This window comes from Saccostrea echinata, unplaced genomic scaffold, assembly GCF_033153115.1.
Source record: "Saccostrea echinata isolate AGI-Se365-2 ecotype Australia unplaced genomic scaffold, CSIRO_AGI_Sech_v1 ptg000036l, whole genome shotgun sequence".
NCBI lineage: Eukaryota > Metazoa > Mollusca > Bivalvia > Ostreida > Ostreidae > Saccostrea > Saccostrea echinata.
In genome coordinates, this window is record NW_026889785.1 from 400,242 (window position 1) to 423,973 (window position 23,732).

General features: G+C 39.4%; 3 protein-coding genes across 3 annotated transcripts; all 3 read left to right on the forward strand.

The window, feature by feature from the left end:
• The first annotated feature begins 5,297 nt into the window (after positions 1–5,297).
• Positions 5,298–6,740, forward strand: LOC133199806 (uncharacterized). The gene has a single exon (XM_061335635.1). The coding sequence runs from the start codon at positions 5,298–5,300 to the stop codon at positions 6,738–6,740; it is 1,443 nt and encodes a 480-aa protein (XP_061191619.1).
• A 106-nt stretch (positions 6,741–6,846) lies between these two features.
• Positions 6,847–7,389, forward strand: LOC133199807 (baculoviral IAP repeat-containing protein 7-B-like). The gene has a single exon (XM_061335636.1). The coding sequence runs from the start codon at positions 6,847–6,849 to the stop codon at positions 7,387–7,389; it is 543 nt and encodes a 180-aa protein (XP_061191620.1).
• A 9,541-nt stretch (positions 7,390–16,930) lies between these two features.
• Positions 16,931–17,560, forward strand: LOC133199808 (uncharacterized protein F54H12.2-like). Its single transcript, XM_061335637.1, has one exon. The coding sequence runs from the start codon at positions 16,931–16,933 to the stop codon at positions 17,558–17,560; it is 630 nt and encodes a 209-aa protein (XP_061191621.1).
• Positions 17,561–23,732: the final 6,172 nt, after the last annotated feature.

Consider the following 23,732-nt stretch of genomic DNA (forward strand, 5'->3'; position numbering starts at 1 on the left):
GTTGATATTTTTTATCAAAAGTATATTAGGTAAAAAGTCTTGTACACCTTTATGTGACAGAGTGAGCTGTCTCATCCAAAATAATTTAAGTGATGCAGTGATAGCTTTAAGATTTATCATTTTTAGTCCGCCTTCTTCATATTTTTTTCACTTAGACATCTTTTCTCACTATGTGATGTAAACCATTCCATACAAATGAAAAAAAAATTCCAGTTCCTTCAAAAAATTTTCTGATGGGTTGGAAATAGCCATTAGTATTTGATTTAAAAGAGGTAGAACAAGAATTTTAAGAACAGTTATCTTCCCAATAGGTATTCGGAAAGTTTTGAACAGGAAATGGGTGTGCCCCAAGGTAGTATTTTATCAGTTACTTTATTTAGTATAAAAATTAACAGCTTAGCAGAAGTGCTTAAAAATGATATGCATGGAAGTTTATATGTCGATGATTTTGTTCTTTGTTATAAATCCAAAAATTTGAATTATATTGAGCGAAAATTACAGTTTTGTCTAAATAAGATTCAAAATTGGGCTGATGTAAATGGATTCAAGTTCTCAAAAAGTAAAACCGCTTGTGTACATTTTTGCTCTAAACGGAAAGCTCATGACGAACCACGTTTGCAGCTAGATGGAAATCCTATAAAAGTAGTTAAAGAGATAAAATTTTTAGGTATAATTTTTTATAGTAAACTCTCTTTTGTATCACATATAAAAATGTTAAAAGAAAAATGTACAAAGGCATTAGATGTTATCAAAGTTATTTCAAATACAAAATGGGGGGCAGATAAAAATACTCTTTTAAAACTCTATCGCTCTTTAGTAAGATCCAAGTTAGATTACGGCTGTATTGTATATGGCTCTGCAAGAACTTCATACATAAAAGCTCTTGATGCAATACATCATCAAGGCCTTCGGCTGTGCTTAGGAGCTTTTCGAACTTCTCCTATGAACAGTTTATATGTTGAGGCAAACGAACCGCCTCTCGACCTAAGAAGAATTAAACTTACCTTACAATATATTATGAAATTAAAAGCAAATATTGAAAATCCTGCTTATAATTGTGTTTTTCATCCGCAGTACGAAGACTTATATCATAAAAGAAAATCATGTGTAAAACGCCTTGGTCTAAGATCTAAAAAACATATCAGAGATTCCGATTTACCTTTGGATATAATAAAGCCTACTACTTTCTCCGAAATACCGCCATGGAAATTTATAAATCCAATTGTAGATTTATCTTTAACTGAGTTTAAGAAATCAGAAACGAATTCTCTTGTTTTTAAACAAAAATTTGCCGAAATTAAACATTCTAAGAGTTCTACAGTCGAAATTTATACGGATGGTTCAAAGGATGAAAATAGAGTTGCATCAGCTGCAGTGATGGAAGGCAGTGTTTTCTCTACACAGCTTCCAAATGAAGCAACAATTTTTACAGCAGAAGCAAAAGCCATTCAACTTGCGTTTGAATATATCAAATCTTCTCGTGAAAACTTATTTACAATATTTTCGGACTCGCTCTCTTGCTTACAATCTATACAAAATAAGAACATTGATCAACCTTACATTTTAGATATATTAATTCAATATCATCATTTCGGGCAACAAGGTAAAACAGTTAACTTCTGTTGGATTCCGAGTCATATCGGCATCCCTGGAAACACTAAGGCCGACAATGCTGCAAAAACTGCACTTCAACATGAAATTACTTTATTTAAAAATTCCTTACACCGATTTGAAATATCTAGTTAAAATTTATGTTGATTCTCTTTGGCAAATATATTGGGATTTTTGTGATGAAAGTAAGCTTTATGCTATTGAAAACAAAGTTAACAGTTCATCTGACTTCGGTCTGAAACGTCAAGACGAAGTAATTATTTCAAGAATACGTATTGGTCATTCAAAAATTACACATGAATACTTACTGAATCGGGAGTCACAGCCAGAATACATATCCTGTGACTGTCCGATAACTAAAACCACATGCTTTTAGAATGTTCCGATTTTACGCCTATTCGAAGTAAACTTTTTGGTAATGTGAGAACGATGTATGAACTTTTTACAAATGTTAATGTTTATAAAATTTTAGAATATCTACAAGAAACTGATTATTACAGTAAAATTTAGAATAAAATAAAGAAAACAATTTTGATGAGAAATACATCTTCATAGATCAATTTAATTTTTAACAGTTTACATATTTTTAACAGTTTACATATTTTAAAATTTTAAGTCCGTCGGACGGGACATTAAATGGTGCCCCGTGTCAAGGATTACAACCCCCTTGGCACGAAAAAGATCGTTTCTCTGGATTTCGAAAAAGAGTAGGCTCACTGGGGGCCGCCAGAGAAACCAAAAACCTTTCATAAACCGAGTATTTAAAAAAAGTTATCAGTAGTATAAGGCGCCTAGATAGGGGGGTCAACTGAGTGCACTTTTGGGCCCTGGGGGGATGGGGGGGTCAACTGAGTGCACTTTTGGGCCTCTGGGGGGATGGGGGGGTCAACTCAGTGCACCCCCGGGGTCAAGGTCAGAGATCTGGAAAAACCCGCACGCGCTCTGCGCGTTCTGAGATATGAGATCTGGAAAAACCTGCACGCGCTCAGCACTCACCTGGAAAAACCTAGCCATTATGACGTCATACACTGTATAAGTATTGCATGTGTCTGACTTGAAGCTCATTCTGTTGTCAGTTCCATCACCTGTCGACATGGATTCTGCTATGAAAAAACTGTTACATGCCCAACAACTGATGAGATGGAGAAGACGGGCGAAAGAGTTAGAAAGAATTATTTACAACAATAAACACAGAGAATTAGTGCTCAGAAAAAGAAATGCGAGAATATTAGAGAGAACGCAGAGAGCCAAAGTCCAACAAGAACAACAAAGGACTGTGTCGGATGAAGAACCACACACATCAACCCATTCACCACCCCAGAAGCCAAAGGCCATTTCCCAATATTATTAAGTGAGACTGAATCAAGCCAAGCATTCCAGAAAATTTAAAGCTAAAGATGTCTACAGTGTGAATTTTAAGGAATTTCCAGAGGAGGAAAACAGAGGCTTTGTTCGGCGATTATTTAGAGACATGCTACAAAATGTCAAATATCAAATGCAGTGTAATCCTAACGATTACGTACGCCTGAACATACGCCATCCTTCTCTGGATTCCGACATTTGGTACGAGTTTACGCAATGTAAACATTTAAACGAGGACGTCATTTTAGACAAAATAGAAGCCGTGCAACAATCCAAGAAGGATTTTAAACTGGGAGACGGGGCCATGGAATTCGACATGTTTCGGGTCAAGTATCCGGAAGGGAGTGGTGGAGACAAAACCAAACATCTGATGGTCAACAAGGAGAGTTTTAAGAAGGGAAAAAGAAGTATCCTTCAGATCGACAATCCCTGGGATCAGTTTTGTTTAGCTAGGGCCATCGTAGTCACCCGGTTATACAGTCAAAAACCTGAACATCCAGAGAGTTTAGTTCAATGGGAAAAGCGATGGATACGTATGCGGAAGGGTGATTACAAATATTTAGACCAGAAAAACGAAGCCCTAGCTCTCATGGAACAAGCCGGCTGTGATATCCATCGGCCTTGTGGACCCGAAGAATGGGGGAAATTACAACAAGTGTTAACCCCTCGCTATCGACTGAAAATATTCCAGTTCAAGTCCACCTCCTCTAAACTCACCTTAGAACCCGTTTACAAAGGCTACGGAGAGGGAACTTGTTTGAATGTCCTGTTAGACGACCATCATTACGATGCCATCATATCTATGCCTGGTGTGACGGGCAATCAATACTACTGTGATCATTGCGACCTGGGCTACAGTCATATTGAACACCATCGTACCCAGTGCCCTCACCGATGTAATTTTTGTTTAACTGACACTCCCTGCCCTCCAGACGGGAGCCGCATTCAATGTAGCCAGTGCCAGGGATTTTTTAAGAGTAGGACTTGCTACGAAAACCATCTGCAGCCTCACAGTATGAATACGGCCACCACGGTATGCAGTTTAATGGGACGATGTAGGCACTGTCAGAAATGGATGCCTAAAAAATTACTCCCTCATCATCATTGCGGAGGACAGAAACAATGTAAGATCTGTAAGAAAACCGTAGACACGGATCATCAGTGCTACGTTCAACTCAAGCCCGAGAAAAAGAAGAAGAAAGGCAAAGAGACCTTACAGTTCTACATCTATTTCGATTTCGAATGTACGCAGGAAACCGGCATCCACGTCCCTAACCTGTGTGTGGCACACCGCGTATGTCAACATTGCGGTCACTTACCCATAGAAGATCCCTGTCCTCACTGTCGACACATGGGACCCCGTCAACACGTGTTCCGAGGGCCAGAGACCTTAAGGCAGTTCATGGACTGGTTATTACAACCCACTACAGGAAATAAGAATTCCGCCTTATTACACGACGAGGCCATCATCATCGCCCACAATTTCAAAGGATACGACGGACAGTTCATTTTAAATTACCTGGTTCATTCCGCCTGCCTGAAACCTACCGTCATCATGAACGGCAGTAAAATCTTATCCATGCAAATCTGCGGACTGAAATTCATCGATTCCTATAATTTTTTACCTTTTGCCCTGTCCAAGATGCCCTCTGCTTTCGGATTCACCGAACTGAAGAAAGGATATTTTCCACACTTTTTTAATACGGAACACAACCAGAATTACGTGGGGCCTTATCCACCGGCAGCTTACTACAATCCCGACGACATGTCTATAAGTGGACGACAGGCATTTTACCGATGGTACGAACAACAAGCCGGAAAAGTGTTTGACTTCCAGAAGGAATTTTTAGAGTACTGTGTCTCGGACGTCGATATTTTACGACGATGCTGTGCTCAGTTTAGAGCCACCCTCAAGAGCTTGGTCCATGTAGACCCCTTCCAGGAATCCATCACTTTTGCCAGTGCGGCCAATTTAGCCTACCGTCGAGGATTCATGCCCAAAGAGACCATTGCCATCATTCCCAACCTGGGGTATCAGCCTGCGCGTCGATATTCCGCCAAAGCCTGTCGGTGGTTAAGCTGGATGAGTCACCAGACCGGATCTCACATCCAACATGCTAGAAACGGGGGAGAAGTCAAGATCGGAAGTTATACCGTCGACGGATACCAGGAAGCCACTCGCACCGTCTACGAATTTTACGGATGCTATTGGCACGGATGCTCCACCTGCTATCCGAATTTACAGACCGAAAGTCATCCTCACCGGACCCAATTTACCTGAATTACACGAGGAAACTTTAAGACGGAGTTCTGTTTTAGAGGAAATGGGGTACTCCCTCCGTAGCATCTGGGAGCACGAATTCGATCAACAGGTACAAAGAGAGGTAACTCTACAGAATTATGTACGAGACCTGGACATTCCAGATCCTTTGAACCCCCGAGACGCCCTGTACGGAGGTCGGACGAATGCCACTAAATTATATTGTGAGGAGGGGGACATGAGATACGTGGACGTCTGTTCCTTATACCCTTACGTATTAAAACACAGACCTTTTCCCCTAGGCCATCCTCAGATCATAACAGACCAATTCCAGGACGTGAGAACTTATTTCGGCCTCATTCACTGTCGGGTCTTACCACCCCGAGGCCTCTATCACCCCGTTTTACCTTATCGCACGGGAGGCAAGTTATTATTTCCCTTATGTCGAACGTGTGCGGAACGACAGGACTCTACCTCTAAACATCGATGTCAACACGCAGACCAGGAACGCAGTCTTACGGGTACCTGGGTGACTACAGAATTACATAAAGCCCTGGACATGGGATATACCCTAGAGCGGATTTACGAAGTTTGGCATTTTTCACAAAGCAGTCGAGATTTATTCAGATCTTACATCGATACCTTCTTAAAGATCAAACAGGAAGCTTCTGGATTCCCACCTGATTGTCAGACGGAGGAACAGAAACTAGATTACATTCGTAAAGTCTTAGACAGAGAAGGGATCAGGATGGACCTGTTAAGTATAGAAAAAAATCCGGTGCTAAGAACCATAGCCAAACTCTTTTTAAATTGCTTGTGGGGAAAATTCGCTCAACGCCTGTTATTACCTAAAACTCGATACTTGACCGAAGAAGAGGAATTACAACAACTCTTACAAGATTCGACCATTGACATCAAAGGGATAGAACTCCTAGAAAATAAAGAGCAGGCCGAATCGGACATGATGCTGGTTAATTATCAAGAGAAACAGGAATTCGTGGAAGAGTGTCCCTTCGGAAACGTGGTACTGGCCTGTTTCACTACCGCCCATGCCCGATTACACCTCTACGAGACTTTACAACCTTTGGGAGATCGGGTCCTTTATTTCGACACGGACAGTATCATATACCAACATGAGGAGGGACAATTTAATCCTACCCTTGGCAACAGTTTAGGAGAATGGACAGACGAATTAGACGGGGACCACATTATCAAATTCATGTCAGGAGGCCCCAAAAATTATGCTTACCTCACCGCCAAGGGAAAATCCATGTGTAAAGTCAAAGGATTGACTCTCAATTATCGGGCCTCTCAGATCGTGTCACCAGAGACTTTAGAAAAAATGCTCCAGAAAGAAATTGACGAAATCCAAGTCTCGTATCCCTACAAAATACAGAGGACTCGTCAACATGAAGTCAAGACAATACCTTTAAAAAAACAATATAGAATTGTCTATGATAAGAGACAATTGATGGAAGATTATAACACTTTACCTTATGGTTATTAAAAAAAAAAAAACAAACTGTATTTTAAATGTTGTTGTCATTTTATGGGGAAAACCCCCAAAAATGAGGGGTTATAAAAAGGGGGGAAAATAATATAACACTTCAGTCATGGCTGGTGTTGATAAGGAGCCAGACTACCTTCCTGTTTACCCTAAATATGCTCTGCTCTTAAAGAGAGAAGCTACCTTTGATGATCGATGGCCCGATTCTTTAAAAGGATTAATACCCGACCTAGCCAAAGCCGGATTTTATTACAGAGGAGTGAGTGATAAGACCATCTGTTTTCATTGTGGTATGACTTTAAACCTCTGGGAACCTACAGACGATCCTTATGCAGAACATGCTTATTGGAACCCTAATTGTCCCTACATCAATACCTATGAAGGACGTGAGTGGGTGATGAATGTATTCATTAACCATTTACTCCGGGCGGGATACAAACCTTCACCTGAAATCAAACCTCTACTAGACCAAACCTCTACAGAGATCCAGGCAACAGGAAAATGTCACATTTGTTTAGAGAGAGAATTACAAATGGCTTTACTCCCTTGCGGACACGTATGTTGCTGTTCATTATGTGCTCCCACCTTCCGGTATTGCCCCATCTGTCGAGCCGATGTGAAGAGAACCCAGCGTATATTTCTGTGTTGACTATGAATAAAAAGGATTGAAACCTTATTTTTCCCTTCATTTGTCATCATGCAACCTGAGGAGACACTCCCGTCTTTTCAATTGAAACACGAATTTACCATGGTGGTAGCAGGACCTTCTAAATCGGGAAAAACGGAATTTGTCAAGAAATTGGTGGAAAATTTACATTGGATTACCCCCATGCCACAAAAAATTGTCTGGTGTTATCGGGAATGGCAACCTGCTTACACTACTTTAACAGATCGGGTCTCCTTCATTCGAAATATTCCAGAAGACGATGAGAAATTAGTGGCCAATATAACTATTCCTCACTTACTCATTTTTGACGACATGATGGGAGGAAAAGCCATCGAATCCATCGTGGATTGGTTTACCCGTAAAGCGCATCATCGGAATACCAGTGTGATTTACATCACTCAGAACTTATTTGATCGAGCACCACAGCATCGCACCATTAGTTTGAATGCTCATTATTTAGTGTTGTTTAAAAATCCCAGAGACAAATCTCAAATCAGTGTCTTGAGTCGACAGTTAGCCTTACCTCATTTGATGTCGGCCTATCAAGAAGCCACCAGTGTTCCTCACGGGTATCTCCTGGTGGACTTGAATCCACAGACCCCAGACGAATACAGATTGAGAAGTCGATTGTTTGAATGGTTAACTATACACATGCCACAAGAGTATAAATAAAAATGTATCAACATTACACTTGTCATTCATCATTATACAGTCATCATGGGTCGACCTCTCTCGGCCAAGAGTAAATTAGTGAAAACCTTACGACGTTTACAGCGGGAACGAGATCCTGCCAAGCGAGCCCATTTAATCGAATTAGGGCGTAAAGCCTTATTGAATTGGTTTGCCATGGGAGCTCGAAATTTGATACGTGGGGTCTTACCCATCAATAAACAGACTCAAAAGTTTATTAATAATCATCGTCAAGATTTAAGCATCATAGCCGATAAGTCGGCGAGTGATCAAGACAGAAAAAATGCCATTTTAAAACGCGGAGGAGCCGGATTTCTAGGCGGAGTCATCATTCGTCATTTATTTAAATGGAATGCACCTAAGAAACGACGTGTCCGTCGTTTGAAAAGTGTGGTAGTGCGAGTCGATAATAAGAAACAAAGAGTGTTTCCCGACTGGATGGTCCGAGTAGGAGGAGCAGCTCAAAAGACCAGAAAGAAGAGAAAACCTCCTAAGAGAAAACCTACTCAAAGAAAAGCCCCTGGTGGTAGAAAGAAGAAAAAAACCACTCCTAAAACTCCAGCTCAACGAAAAGCCATGCCCGAAAGTCTAAAAAACGAAATCAATCAGTATTATAAGGAACAAAGACAAAAAACTATTGGGGAGTTATTAAAGAAACAAGCTGAAATGAGAATGGATCGTCCTATGGGGCCCATAGGCAGTCAAAGAGCTACCGATTTAGAAGTGTTTCCTCGAGTCAATGTGGGAATTCCCTCTCCTAGAATTAAAGTCCCCATTCACACTCCTAAAATAGCACGCTTTCAACCTCTGACCGCTTCTACACCTACACTTCCTAAAGGAATGAGATATAAATGTCGATATTGTTCCAAAATCTACGTCACCCAGAAAAATAGAGACAAACACGAGAAGGACAAACACGACATGTATGCTCCTCCTCCTTGAGAGTATAAAAAGGAGAGAAACCTGGGACATGTCCTCATTTTAACCCCAGGATGGCTAAGAAGAAGAAGAAAAGAAGGACTTGTTGTTCTACACGATTAAAACCTCATTGGCCTCTTTTAAGAGTGTTATCTGACCCTCACTATTCCTCTCCATTAAAGACGGGTATTTTAAAACATTGTTCTGGAGATTGTATTCTCAAAATCTGCGAGATCGTGTATAACCTATTAAAAGGAGTGTTACCTCTCAGTTCGGCTCATAAACGAAAACTAGCTCCTAAGAAACACATCTTCAGGAGACTGGTCAAACCTCAATCTATCCGTAGACGACGAGCTTTGTTAGTCCAGCAAAAAGGAGGCTTCTTCCCTCTCTTAGCAGCAGCCGCTCCTTTACTTTTGGGAGCAGCTTCTTCCCTCCTAGGAAAATGAGTCGTAAAATGGTGTTAGTTCCCGAGGTCTTATTGAACGATCTCAAGGCAAAATTACCCAAACCTCCGGAATTTCAATCCACCATCAGTTTAGGTCAGGAATTGGACGAGATTACAAGACGTGAAGATTTAACCCCAGAAGAAAAAGTCGCTTTATATGGCCAGGAACTTCATCGATATAGGAATTATTTACAACAAGCTAGACAGGAACCTATTTCTAAACCTAAAATTTCAGCAGCTCCAGCAGCAGGAGCAGCTCCAGCAGCAGCAGCAGCATCACCAGCAGCCCCAGCTGAGATTGAAGATGAAATCCTTGAAACAGTGAATAAAAACATGAAAAGAAAAGCAGGATTATTATTAAATCATTTAAAGAAAACCAAGGTGTTGAGTTGGAATAAGGAAGGTGAAATTAGTTATCGAGGTCAAAAAGTTCCCGATTCTAACATTGTGGATTTAATGGCTGATAGTATGAGATCTCGTTCTCGTAAAAACCATCCCCCTCCTAAAGGATTAGATGAATTTGCTCAAGCTTTAAAAGAGACGCGTACTCCTCTGGAATACCTGAGCAATGGAAACCTTATAAAAGCCATGCAGAGACCTGGAAAAATCAGTACTCCTAAAAGTATCTTCAGTGATAGTGAGGACGAGGGCGATAGTGGATTTAAAGATGCTTCTTCATTTTTGACCCCTGTTAGTAGACCTGTAGGAGATAGAGGAATAAAAAAATCCACTCCTAGACCTCTGTTAAATTTAGCGAAGGCCATCAAAAAATCTAAATTCAGTCCAAGTTTACCTAAAAAGAGATTAGAACAGATCGACGAAAATTGGCTTTCATTACCTAAGATATGAAAAAGAAACCAGTGGAAGACATTTTAAAAGAGATTTATTATGATCCTAAAAGAGGGTACGGAGGACTACAAGCTTTGTATCGTCAGGTCAGAAGTCTGGGACATAAGATTTCCTTGAAAAAGATTCGAGAATGGTTAAAAGAGCAAGATGCGTATACCTTACATAAACCCATTCACAGAAAATTCCGGAGACAACAGACTAGAGTGACGGATATAGACGAACAATGGCAATTAGATTTAGCAGATGTGTCCAGTTTAAAGAAACACAATGACGGTTATACTTTTTTATTGTGTGCCATTGACGTCTTATCTAAATATGCCTGGGTGGTGCCTTTAAAACAGAAAACGGGAAAAGAAATGATTTGAGGATTACGAGAGATTTTTCAACAAGAAGGTCGACGTCCCGTCCGCATTCAATCCGATCAAGGAAAAGAATTTACCAATCGAGAATTCTTACAGGCTTTTAAATCCATTCATTTTTTTACCACTCGTAATACGGACACCAAAGCCAGTATCGTGGAACGATTTCAGAGAACTCTCAAAGCACGCATGTGGCGCTATTTCACCCGTCATAAAACCAGACGGTATTTAGAGATCTTACCGGATTTAGTGTATGCTTACAATCACACTTATCATCGCAGTATCCAAAGAGCACCAGCTCAAGTGAATGCTTCTAATGTGTTAAAAGTCTGGAAAACTTTATATGGGAAATCCAATCGGAAACAGTTTCCTAAACCTCAGTTTAAGGAAGGAGATCGGGTACGCATCAGTAAAGCCAAACGCACATTTGAAAAAGGATATTTACCTAACTGGACCACAGAACTGTTTACCATTTCTAAAAGAGTTCCTGGAAGGTATCCTTACGTGTATAGAGTGCAAGATTATAACGGAGAGGAATTAGAAGGGACTTTTTACGAGAAAGAATTACAAAAGATCATTAAAAAAGACGACGTGTACGAAGTGGAGGAAATCTTGGGGTATAAAAAGCGACGCGTAAGGAAAAAAATCATTCAAGAAGTCAAAGTTCGGTGGAAAGGATATCCCCCTAGTTTCGATTCATGGATTCCCCAAACGGATCTCATCCAATAACTCCTCATTGGAAATTTTGTGGAGAGAATGTTCCTCGAGAAGAAATCGTTTATTTCGCACAATTATTGATCTGTGTATCTCTCATCGTCACCAGTGTGGTCATGTTAGCTTTACACGATCCTAATCGAGAATATTGGATGGTATGTGTCAGTTCCTCAGTGGGTTATATCATGCCTAGTCCTACGATGATGCATCATACACCTACCCCTAAGAAGACCACGAATGCACAGAGTTAATGTCTTTTTTAAAAAAAATAGATACACCACAGAGTGTATATAAAATGGGGAAACAACAAAGATTTTTTTCATTTCTGATCTGACTGAGGACAGACATGGAATTTTTAAGCTCCGAGTATCGTTGGAAAATGCAAGAGCATACAAGTTCCACTAAAAAAGGAGAATGGATGAAAAACAAAGAGGAATGCATCCAAGATTTCATGGATAAGAATCCGGGAGAAACAGGACTCAATGATGTGTACCTGTATAAGAGATTCAAATTACCTGACCATGAATGTGCACCACTCATAGTATTATTATTAGGGTCATGGCGACCCCAGTATCAGGAATTCAAATGGAAAGTCAAATACGTCTTGGCTCACAAAACAGAGGCACCAGTAAGGACCTGGATTCAAGGAAAATGGATGGAAGAAGTCCGAGATTGTATCAAAGATTATGTAATCAAAGTGCTCAGAGAAGGATACGACATCATGGACTGTGCTTGTGAAACAGAATATTTGTACATGATGAGAACTTTTCCTATTCAAAAAGAACTATGCAAAAGTATTCCATGTTTGTTAATTTAATGTTGTTGTTGTGAATTAAAAACCTAAGAAAAAAAAAATAAATTCTGGTGTTGTTGGTTTTTCCGCATCGACTAAAAATAGATATCCCAAGGTATATATATAAATCTTAGCTTTGAGTTCACTGTGCTCATTTTTTTTCCAATCATGCCTTCTGTGTGGAGAATGTCGTATTTTCTTCACCAAGAAAATAGTGCCTGTCCTCATTGCCATAGGCAGTTGAGAGAGATCAGCAGATTACCTGAGTATGACAGTGACGACGACGACCTTATTGGTTGGTATTGGGGATGTAATGAATGTGGAGAACGTATACCTCACTGGGAAGTAGACGATCCCCCTAGTTTGTGGTATTGTCGCTGTGATTGGTGCCTGAAATATTACCTGTGGAAATATGGGGTTGATTTTATGATGCCACTTTGGGCTAAGCGCATGAGAAGAAATACCAAGATCGAGAGATGCCCCTCCTGCTGGGAAGAAAACACCCAAGGAAAATGGAAATGTCAACAGTGTATGAAATATCCCTGCTGTGAAAAGTGTTACAAGTCCATTATACGGCTTTCTTACAGAAGTTGTCCCTTGTGTCGATTTGAACAATAATAATAAAAAAAAAACTATAAAACCAAACCAGGTCTTATTTTTCTCAGCTGAATACATGTGATGATGTCACAATAGGCAGCTTGATGACTTGAATCGGTGCCAAGTTTATGCCCTAGGTAAAAACCTGAGGTTTTTTTTTTTTTTTTTTTTTAAATCTATTTTTAGACTTTGGAAAAACCAATAGACTTAAAAAATTTATTTTTTGACTTTGGAAAAACCAATAGACTTAAATAGAGTAAGAACGTGTGAAGCACGTGTGGGTTTTTTTCAAAGCGACTATAAATAGTCAGATCCAAAGGTATTTAAAGCTGAGCTTTTTTAAAAAAAATTTCACAAAGCGACTGTAAATAGTCAGATCCAGAGGTATTTTTTAAAGCTGAGCTTTTTTGTGAAAAAAAAAAAAAATTTCACCACCTCCACCACCACATTTCATCATGATTTTTATGTGGAGACTGAAGTATTTCTTTGAGGTAGAAAAGTATTACTGTCATTACTGTGATAGGGAGATGATCCATGAGCGTACATTTACAGTGTATGATCATCCCGGATGGCATCACAGAACTTATCAATTTTGCGAGCATTGTGAAATGGCTTTTCCTCACTGGTTTGTGGATGATCCCCCTTCCATGGAGACCTGTGGATGTAGATGGTGCGTGAAATATTTCACATGGAAGTACGGGGCAGAGAATATGGTGCCCCTATGGGTCAAAGTGACCAGGAAGAGAGCCTTAAAGAAATGTCTGACCTGCTGGGAGGAAAATACGGAGGGGAGATGGAAGTGCCAACAATGCCGACAGTATCCATGCTGTGTGAAATGTGTCGAGAACTTCGTCAAGATTTGCTACAGACTTTGTCCATTATGTAGATATGAAGGAAATAAATCATAAAATCAAAAAAAAAAAACTGTTGTTGGGTTTTTCCTGAGATGCTAAAAATAGATTGGATAAGGTTATATAAAGAGGTATGACCCCCAAAAAAATCATTCATTCTGAAAAAGTTCATTGTCCAAGTCAGACCTATTTTTAAAAAAGATGCAGTATCGTTGGTATTGTGAGAGCCCCATCACTCGGTTTATTTACATGGAAGGAGGGTGGATGAAAACTAAAGTAGGAGCGATCCTGGATTTCTTTGAAAATCATCCAGGACATTCCCTGGAAGACGTGTGGCTGGAAAAAAGAGTCAAAATCCCGCATCCTAAAGGAACTAGAGTGAGGGTGAAATTCAACCAGCATTACGAGCAATATAAATGGGTCAGCTGTACTCATCCTATGAATCGTTCGACACCGATGACCCTGGTTCTGAACGAAAGTCTCTGGTACTCCGACATAGCAGAGTGTGTGAGACATTTTTTCAAGATGAAGAAAAAAGAACTGACCTTTTCAGATTATCACGACGTTAAACAGTACGTGTATTGTCGCATCCCCCTTTCCCAGATCAAAGACAATATGGAGAAGGAAGGACCTGGTGTTTTGGACAGAGTGATTGATTACAGATCAGAAGAAGAAGAAGAAGAAAAAGTGTAAAAAAAAAAAAAGACTCAATAAAATTTAAAAAACAAAAAAAAAGTGTTGTTATAAATAGAAGGGTCCTAAGTTATTTTGTCTCAGTATCTCACTGAACATGGCCGAGAGCAGTGGTTTTTACATGACTTTACCCAGTGATGGGTCCATGCAATCTTTTCCGAGTAATACGACGGCTCAATTTAAAACCTTATTACCACAAACAGTAGATTTAACAGATGGACAATGGGAAGTGGCTTTAACAGAATTGATGTATCCCATTTCATTGAAAAACATCACAGAAGAGGAAGCTTATTTTGACATCCTGCTTCCTCAGTTTTATGCTAAAAAAGTCGAAGAACCTAATGCGTTTAGATGGGACAGATTTAAAATGAAAACCATAGAGGCGATGCCATTAAGCCAATGTCCTGTACTGTTAGATTGGGACCATACTGAATTTGGTGATCAAATAACGAAAGACCAGAAGATGGAAATTAAGCGAATTCACTTTAGACCGGGGCCTTACATTCATCCCATGGCTTTAACAAGTGAAATCAGTCTTGGACTGGAAAGAACTTTGAAAAAATTATGGAAGTTTTTGGGTGATTCTGTTGATTCTAAAAAAAAGAGTGAGATGAAATTAGCCTATCATGACAAATATGATAAAGTGATGTATCACTTTAACGGGAGAGAACTTAGAAAATATCCCTTTTGCATTCGTTTTCCCACAGCCTTAGCTTATAAGTTAGGAATAGAAAGTAAGAAGGTGATGCTTCAGAACGATACAGAAACCAAATGGATCAACGTGAGTTACATGGGTAACAATACCGTAGATTTATATGAAAATCTGAAATCCATGTACGTGTATTGTGACTTGATTGAACCCCAGACCGTAGGATCCAATGCCTTGAAATTGTTAAGAGTGGTTCCTTGTACACTCAATCTGGAAGATAAAAAACAAGCTAAATGGGAACCCGTTAGAGCGGAATATTTGAAACTGAGTAAAAAACATTTCGATAGCATTGAGATTCATATCATGACTCCTTTAGGGACTCCCATGCCTTTTTTAAGTGGAAAATCGGTCGTGAAACTTCATTTCAGAAAAGTGTACTGAGATGAGTGTACATCTTTTTTGTTACATCCTGTTGGGAGTGATGACTTGTCTGATATGCTGTCTGTATTGTATTCAACCCTAAGACAGGGAGGGGTATAAAAAGGAGTCCCCGGAGTGCATTTAGGTCAGTCTGACACGAGTCATGAAAACATGCAGTATCATCCCGGATTATTGAGACAAAGAGGACACGGACAGTTTGTCTATCATAGAGGTTTATTACGTCAAAAAGGACACGGTATTTTAGGATCCTTGTTTAAAGTAGCAGCTCCCTTAATAGGAGGATTATTTGGAGGAGGCCAACAGCAACCACCCCCACCCCCACCCTATTATTATCCACCCCAAAACTATCAAAGAGGGGAAGGAATTTTTACGGATTTACTGAAATCGGGGGCTAAACACGCCTTGACCGCTGCTGCTAGAACGGGGTTAGACGTGTTAGAAAATAAGAGATCTTTAAAAGACGCTGTCAAAACTCACGGAGTACAAGCCCTGAAAAACACTTCGGGAATGGTGAAACAAAGAATGAATCTAGGAGGTACTAAGAAAAGAAGAAAAAAGACACCTGTGTTAGCCCGAGGAGGTCCTAAGAGAAAAAGAAAAAAACAAGGAGGAATTCAGACTAAGAAAACACGTCCTTTAGATATCTTTGATTGAGAGACACTATAAATAGGGAAGTCGAGTGAGATTGACCTTCATTTGTGAAAAATCCATCCTAGTAAACAGACATCATGTTGCAACCAGATTCCTGTGCGTGTGGGATGAACAATTTACAATTGTTCCAAGTCCCCCCGACTAATATTGCTTTAGAAGACTCCAAATGGGAAGAATATTACCCCATTTCTAGTACTTTAGATTCGGATACGGCTCCCATTGAATTTGAAATTAAAGGACAAGGAGATCAATATCTGGATTTATCTCAAACGTATGTTCAAATGGTGTGTAAATTTACCAAAGACGATGGTACTGATCTGACTGGAGCTAGCACCACTTGCGCCCCGGTGAATAATATCTTTCATTCCTTGTTTACGGAAATCGATCTCAGTGTCAATGGAAAAATAGTGTCTCCGGGAACCGATACTTATCCTTACAAAGCTTATCTGGAGAAATTACTTTCTTACAAACCCAGAACTTTAATGACCCAGATGAGAGCCTGTAGTCTGTGGGAAAAAGATACGGCAGGACACATGGACGAAGTGGGGGTAGCAGACCTTGGAGTGGCTCAAAATAAGACATTTGATGTAACCAAAGGTGGAAGTGGTGCTGCCGATACTGTGGTCATTGACGAACCCATCGTCCCAGAGTTACCGGCCAATTCTAGAAACGAAGGATTTAGAAAACGTCACCAGGCCATCAAAGATAGTAAGAAAATAGCCTTGTTTGATCGTTTACATCTGGATCTATTTCAAAAAAGACCGATTTCTACCCAATGGAGTAGACGTCCGTTTGAGATTTAATCGAGCCAGACCTCAGTTCTATATGATGATCAAAGCACTAAGTACGGGAAAAGTGAAAATATTGAACATGGTCTTGTGGGTGAGAAAAGTCAAACCCACGGCCGTCATGATGAATGGCATTAATCAAAGTTTGAACACTCATAGAGCCAAATATCCTTTGAGAAGAGTGGAAGTGAAAACCTTTACCATACTGACAGGAACTCAATCTAAGATTACGGATCATCTGTTTCAAGGTCAGATGCCTAAACGTCTCATTTTAGGCTTTGTGGAAAATGCGGCTTTTAACGGAGATAAAACTAAAAATCCGTTTCATTTTCAAAACTTTGGAATTAAGAAATTAGATGTCAGTATCAACGGAGAGACCATGAGTACTCGTTGTTTTGAGCCCAATTTCAATGAAGATTTATATCTGAGATCTTATCTGAGTCTATATCAAGCCTTGGGAAAATTAGGAGAAGATTGGGCTCCGGACATCACCCTAGAAGAGTATAAAAACGGATACACTCTGTGGGGCTGGGATTTCACTAAAGATCAAGAAGCGCAATCGGACAAATTCCACATCATAGAAACCGGAAATCTGAGAATAGAAGTCCAATTTACGAACAATACGGTGAACACCTTAAATTGTGTGGTGTATGCAGAATTCGATAACCTGTTAGAAATTGACAAACAGAGAGAAGTGAGTATTGATTACTAATGGATACGGGACAGTTGAGAGAAGTCTTATCCAGAGAATTAAAGAGTTCTTTTGGTGGAGTGTACCCTTTGGATATATTACCGGATCAATTAAGACTTGGAGAAAAAGCCATCGTGGTGAATACGGATCCTCAAGATCAACCTGGAGAACACTGGGTGTGTCTGTACGTGAGCAGTCCAGTGGTGGAATATTTTGACTCTTATGGATTTCCTCCCTTACAGAAAGAAATTCAAGACTTTATCCAGCGTCATGCTCACCAATGGATTTATAATCCGTATCGATATCAAGATTGGAAGACCGATGTGTGTGGACAATATTGTGTGTATTATTTACATCAAAGACACAAGTTGAGAAAGAAAGCAGACGAGTGGTTATTTCCCTTTGACCATAGTACAGCTTTACAAAGAGATCATTATGTAGCTCAATGGTTTAAAGACACTTATCATAAAAGACCTACGGGTCATGGACAAACTTGTCAATGTTTCTATCAAAATGTCATGTAATTAATTGTTGTTGTTATCAATAAAAAAGAATTGGAAAAAAAAATCTGTTCTTGTTTTTTTTTTTTCTTTTTTTAAAAAGGGGGGTTTTCCCCATGATACTAAATATAGATAGAAAAAGGTATATATAAAAAAAAGAAAAAGAAAAAAAATAGCCTCATTTGTTGATCATGAGTCTCCAGGAGATACAGGGTGATTTATTAAACATTCCTGTAGAAGCTATCGTACATCAATGTAACTGTTTAACAGTCAGAGCTCATGGATTGAGTCAAAGTATAGCCGATAAATATCCTCAAGCGAATTTGTATGCCACCCGCAGACCTTTAGGGTCTAGAAATTTAGCCTTAGAAGAGGACAGGGATAAGCCAGGAACCATTAGGGTGTTTTCCTCACAAACACCTGTGGTCATTTGTTTATTAGCTCAATGGGATTATGGCAGAGCAAGTCACAGACCTAAAAGAATCTCCACTTATCAGGACACCCCACAAAATAGAGAGCAATGGTTTCAAGCCTGTTTACAAGAATTGGGAAATTTACCTTATAAAACTCTTGCTTTTCCTTACAAGATTGGATGTGGCTTAGCTGGAGGAAATTGGACTCATTATAGACATTATATTGAACAATTTGTACACACTTATGACAAACATGTGTATATTCTTCATAAACATTAACTGTGTATGTGTGTGTTTTTTATGTGATATAAAATAAATCTTCTTTTTTTTTTTGAAAGTACCTTTTTTAGGAATATGAAGTGCCATGCTTCAGCCTCCACAGCAGTCTGATGCACTCATAAGCAGATCCTTGTGGGTGGGTGGGTGGGGAGCCCAGTAGAAAACACTAGGAATTTGTTATAATTCCATGAGATCATCCAGTTTGGCTCACAGTACAGTTTTTCTTTTTTCCCCCTGTAATATATTGTCAATATTAAAAAAAATGGAAAAAAATTCAGAAAAATCATCAGCACTTGGAGATATAAAAAACCTTGTTATCTTTTACCAACTATGGTATTATAATTTACATTATCAATTATCTTTGACTTATCCATTTTTCTTTATCCATTTTTTATAAAATATATATATATAAACATGTATAGTAAAAAAACAGAATTAAAAATTTGTATCTCATTGAAAAACTTCAAAAGTTTTGTTTGTTTCTATATGTTGGATGATTAACTGTGTGTGTTTTTTTCCAAAAAAGGAAGAGTACAGCCCAGGCTTCACTTCATAGAGACTGGATTATAGATGGTTAGGAACCCTAAAAAACATATCTTCCAATGTTGAGGACTGTAGAAATAAAATCCATTTTTTTTTTGTTATGATGACAAAAATACTACATGAAACAATGCATGTTTTTAAATGTAATGGAATAAAAAAAGAGTAATATATATATATCACGACTTAACTTATACTGGAATCAATGAAATTTCATTCATAAAATACATATTTTTTTAAAAAAGATAAAAAATACAGACTTTATTTACTATGGACCATAAATGATGACATGAATAGCAGGCCATACTTTAAGCACATGACAAACCATTATCTCAAAATCATGCAGAACTAGGTTCATTAGCATAGCTGACATTAAAACATATAGGTGAGGGATAACATAATCACAACAATAAACAATGTGTTAAAAAACTTTAAACGACTTACAGCGTGGATTACACGCCTTGAACAGGGAATAATAAAAACCTTGCCTGGAGAGTATCATGGCGGCATAAACACAGAAAATTAAGTCGTACTTAAACACATTCCCTAATGATTTGAGAAAATCACTGTCTTTCATGTGTGTATTTTTTTTTTTTATTGGACATGGGGGAGAGAAAGTCTATAGATTTTTTTGTTGTTGTTATAATCGAATAAATAATATGAGTTGACAAGAAAAAAAATAATAATTTTAAGTGTTTATGAGTTTAACCAAAAAAAAAAAAAAAAAAAAAAAAAAAAAAAAACAGTGACCTCTGGTGTTTATTATACGTTTCTTTTATAACCGTGTATCAAAAAGGTATCTTTTCGTAAAATTTGGGTTGGCCCTTAAAAGGGCCGTTGTTGATTTTTTTTCTTCAGGGTTTACTCCCTGGGACTTGGTCCTTAAAAGGACCGTTGTTGTTTTTTTTTCCTCTTCAGGGTTTACTCCCTGGGACGTCGCCCTCGTCCACGACCAGTGGCAATTCCATTGTCTGGTGTTCTTCTTACTCCTTCGATAGTCACGCCACGGCCTCGGCCCACCCTGGGTGTTGAGGGACGGGTAGGAGGGGTGGTGCGAACAAGGGGCTCCGGGCTCCCGTAACGACAGAGGGGGCAGCCCTCTCCCCGGTCTATCAGGCGGGCCGCACAGAGGAAGCAGGCTGGCCTCTGGCGGCATCGACCGCACAGGAAGTTGGATAACTCCTGGTCGCACAAACACAGACAGCAATACCCTTCGGCCACAGAAGCCTGGATCCCCCACAACGGAATACAACCTTGGAATACCGCTCGGTCCTGGGGAGGTGAAGAAACCCCGTCGAGGAGGCGGTCGACTGCTGCTCCGGCCGGAGATGAAGGGGGGACTCCGGACTGTCCGGCAGGCCGAAGTTCCTGCCCTCCTCCTCCGGCCGCGGATGGTATACGGGGCGTGGTGGCTCCTCTCTGCTCCTTGCTGGCGAAGGCGAAGGCCTGTCATAGGGGGTGGCTCTGGCGGCTCTCCGGGCGATGTTGCTTGCCACGAAGGTCCTAAGATCTCCGACTCTGATCCTGCCCATGTTGAAGACAGCGAATTCCTCCCCGGTGTCTTGGTTCCGGACCACCATCTGCAGGATCACCTCGACTCCTGGCTGAATCGCTACATTCTCGGTAAAGAGAGACATGTCCTTGTAGTGTCGCTGGAACAGCTGGCTAACGAATGACAGTTAACAGCTGATCAGCGTCGGTATTTATACACACAGCGCGAGCCGAAAAGAGAGCACCCTAAAAGCCCGGATGAAGAAGAGCTCAGAAAATCATGGAAACATCAAAATTGTGTTATTTGTGTTTTGTGAATACATACATTGGATTAAATAACATATTATGGAATTATATATACATTCAAACCTTCTAGTAAAAGAATGAAGGTAAGTTTTGAGAATGATTTCACAGTATTTTTCATACATGACATTGTTCCCTTGTTTAGAACAGGCTCATTCATGCCGAAGCGAAGGGTCAACCTTGACTGACCTGAATACATAAAATAAGTCGTTTTAGACTTTTTAGAGTGTAAGACACAGAAAACTTATTGCACACAATAAGATTGAACTTAGGGAAGAGTGTCGGTATAGTTTTCAGATCAAAAGAATCGCTACAAGTGTAAAAATAAACTTAGCGTCGGTTTCGGGATAAACACAAGGGAGGTCAAAGGTCAGCCATTTTCAGAAAATCAATGTATAAGACTTTGTATAGGGAATATAAGAATCTTTTCGATCCCGACCTTTTAATATAAAAATTTTGAGATGAATAGAATCAGATTGATCTAAAAACAAATTGTATACACTTTATTTGCAGTGGGAAAGTTTAGATTTTTATAAATAAGAACAAAACATCCCAGCGTCTAAATGTATAGACTTGTATAGGGAATATAAGAATCTTTTCGATCCAGAACTTTTCAGATGAAAATTTTGAGATGAATAGAATCAGATTGGTTTAAAAACAAATTGTATACACTTTATTTGCAGTGGGAAGGTTTAGATTTTTAGGTCACCTGAGTCACTCAGGTGACCTATTGCTATCCGTTCTCGTCCGTCGGCGTGCGTCGTGCGTCGTGCGGTGTGCGTCGTGTGTTAACATTTGAACATTTTTAGCTTCTTCTCTGAAACCGCTTAACCAATTTCAACCAAATTTGGCATATAGCACCTATGGGTGAAGGGGAACAAAACTTGTGAATTCCATGGTCCCTGCCCCCCTGGGGCCTGAGGGGTGGGGCTAAAACCACCAAAAATAATGCAATCTTTAAAAATCTTCTTCTTTACTCCTGGACATCAAGCAGTCATACTGTTGGCATCATTGTAATAAGCATTGAGTCCTCTACCAAAATTGTGAAATTCATGGCCCCAGGGTCAGGGGTTCTGGTGCTAGGGTGGGGCTATATAGATCATATAGGGAAAGTGCATTATTTCTTTGAAAATCTTCTTCTCTGCTCCTGGGTATTAAATAAAGTAACTAAGTACATAGTTATGAAGAACAGGAGTGCCTCTTTCAAAATTGTGAAATTCATGGCCCCAGGATCAGGGGTTCTGGTGTTAGGGCGGGGCTCTATTGATTATATAGAGAAAATGCATTAATTCTTTGAAAATCTTCTTCTCTGCTCCTGGGTATTAAATAAATTTACTAAGTATATAGTTATGATGAGCAAGAGTGCCTCTTTCAAAATTGTGAATTTCATGGCCCCTGGGTCAGGGGTTCTGGTGTTAGGGCAGGGCTCTATTGAGTATATAGTGAAAATGTATTAATTCTTTGAAAATCTTCTTCTCTGCTCCTGGGTATTAAATAAAGTAACTTAGTACATATTTATGATGAGCAAGAGTGCCTCTTCCAAAATTGTGAATTTCATGGCCCCAGGGTCAGGGGTTCTGGTGTTAGGGCAGGGCTTTATTGATTATATACATTAGTTAAAATGCATTAATTCTTTGAAAATCTTCTTATCTGCTCCTGGGTATTAAATGAACTAATTTAGTACATAGTTATGATGAGCAAGAGTGCCTCTTCCAAAATTGTGAATTTCATGGCCCCAGGGTCAGGGGTTCTGGTGTTAGGGCGGGTCTCTATTGATTATATTGTTAAAATGCATTAATTCTTTGAAAATCTTCTTATCTGCTCCTGGATATTACATGAACTAAGTTAGTACATATTTATGATGAGCAAGAGTGCCTCTTCTGAAATTATGAATTTTATGGCCCCAGGGTCAGGGATTCTGGTGTTAGGGTGGGGCTCTATTGATTATATAGTGAAAAGGCATTAATTCTTTGAAAATCTTCTTCTCTGCTCCTGGGTTTAGATAAACTAACTTAGTATATAGTTATGATGAGCTAGAGTGCCTCTTTCAAAATTTTGAATTTCATGGCCCCAGGATCAGGGGTTCTGGTGTTAGGGCAGGGCTCTATTGATTATATAGTAGAATTGCAATAATTTTCTCTGCTCCTGGGTATTTTAGTACATAGTTATGAAGAACAAGAGTGCCTCTTTCAAAATTGTGAATTTCATGGCCCCAGGGTCAGAGGTTCTGGTGTTAGGGTGGGGCTCTATTGATTATATAGTTAAAATGCATTAATTCTTTGAAAATCTTCTCTGCTCCTGGGCATTAAATAAAGTAACTTAGTACATAGTTATGATGAGCAAGAGTGCCTCTTCCAAAATTTTGAATTTCATGGCCCTTGGGTCAGGGGTTCTGGTGTTAGGGCAGGGCTCTATTGATTATATAGTAGAATTGCATTAATTCTTTGAAAATCTTTTTCTCTGCTCCTGGGTATTAAATAAACTAACTAAGAACATAGTTATGGTGAGCATGACTGCCTTTTCAGAAATTGTTTCATGGCCCTTGGGTCAGGGGTTCTGGTGTTAGGGATGGGCTCCATTGATTATATAGTAAAATTGCATTAATTCTTTGAAAATCTTCTCTGCTCCTGGATATTAAATAAACTAAGTACATAGTTATGATGAGCA

Bases quoted from the DNA above. Each gene is read 5' to 3' on its own strand.
- LOC133199806 (XM_061335635.1), top strand. From the start codon at position 5,298: ATGGGGTACTCCCTCCGTAGCATCTGGGAGCACGAATTCGATCAACAG.
- LOC133199807 (XM_061335636.1), top strand. From the start codon at position 6,847: ATGGCTGGTGTTGATAAGGAGCCAGACTACCTTCCTGTTTACCCTAAA.
- LOC133199808 (XM_061335637.1), top strand. From the start codon at position 16,931: ATGGTCTTGTGGGTGAGAAAAGTCAAACCCACGGCCGTCATGATGAAT.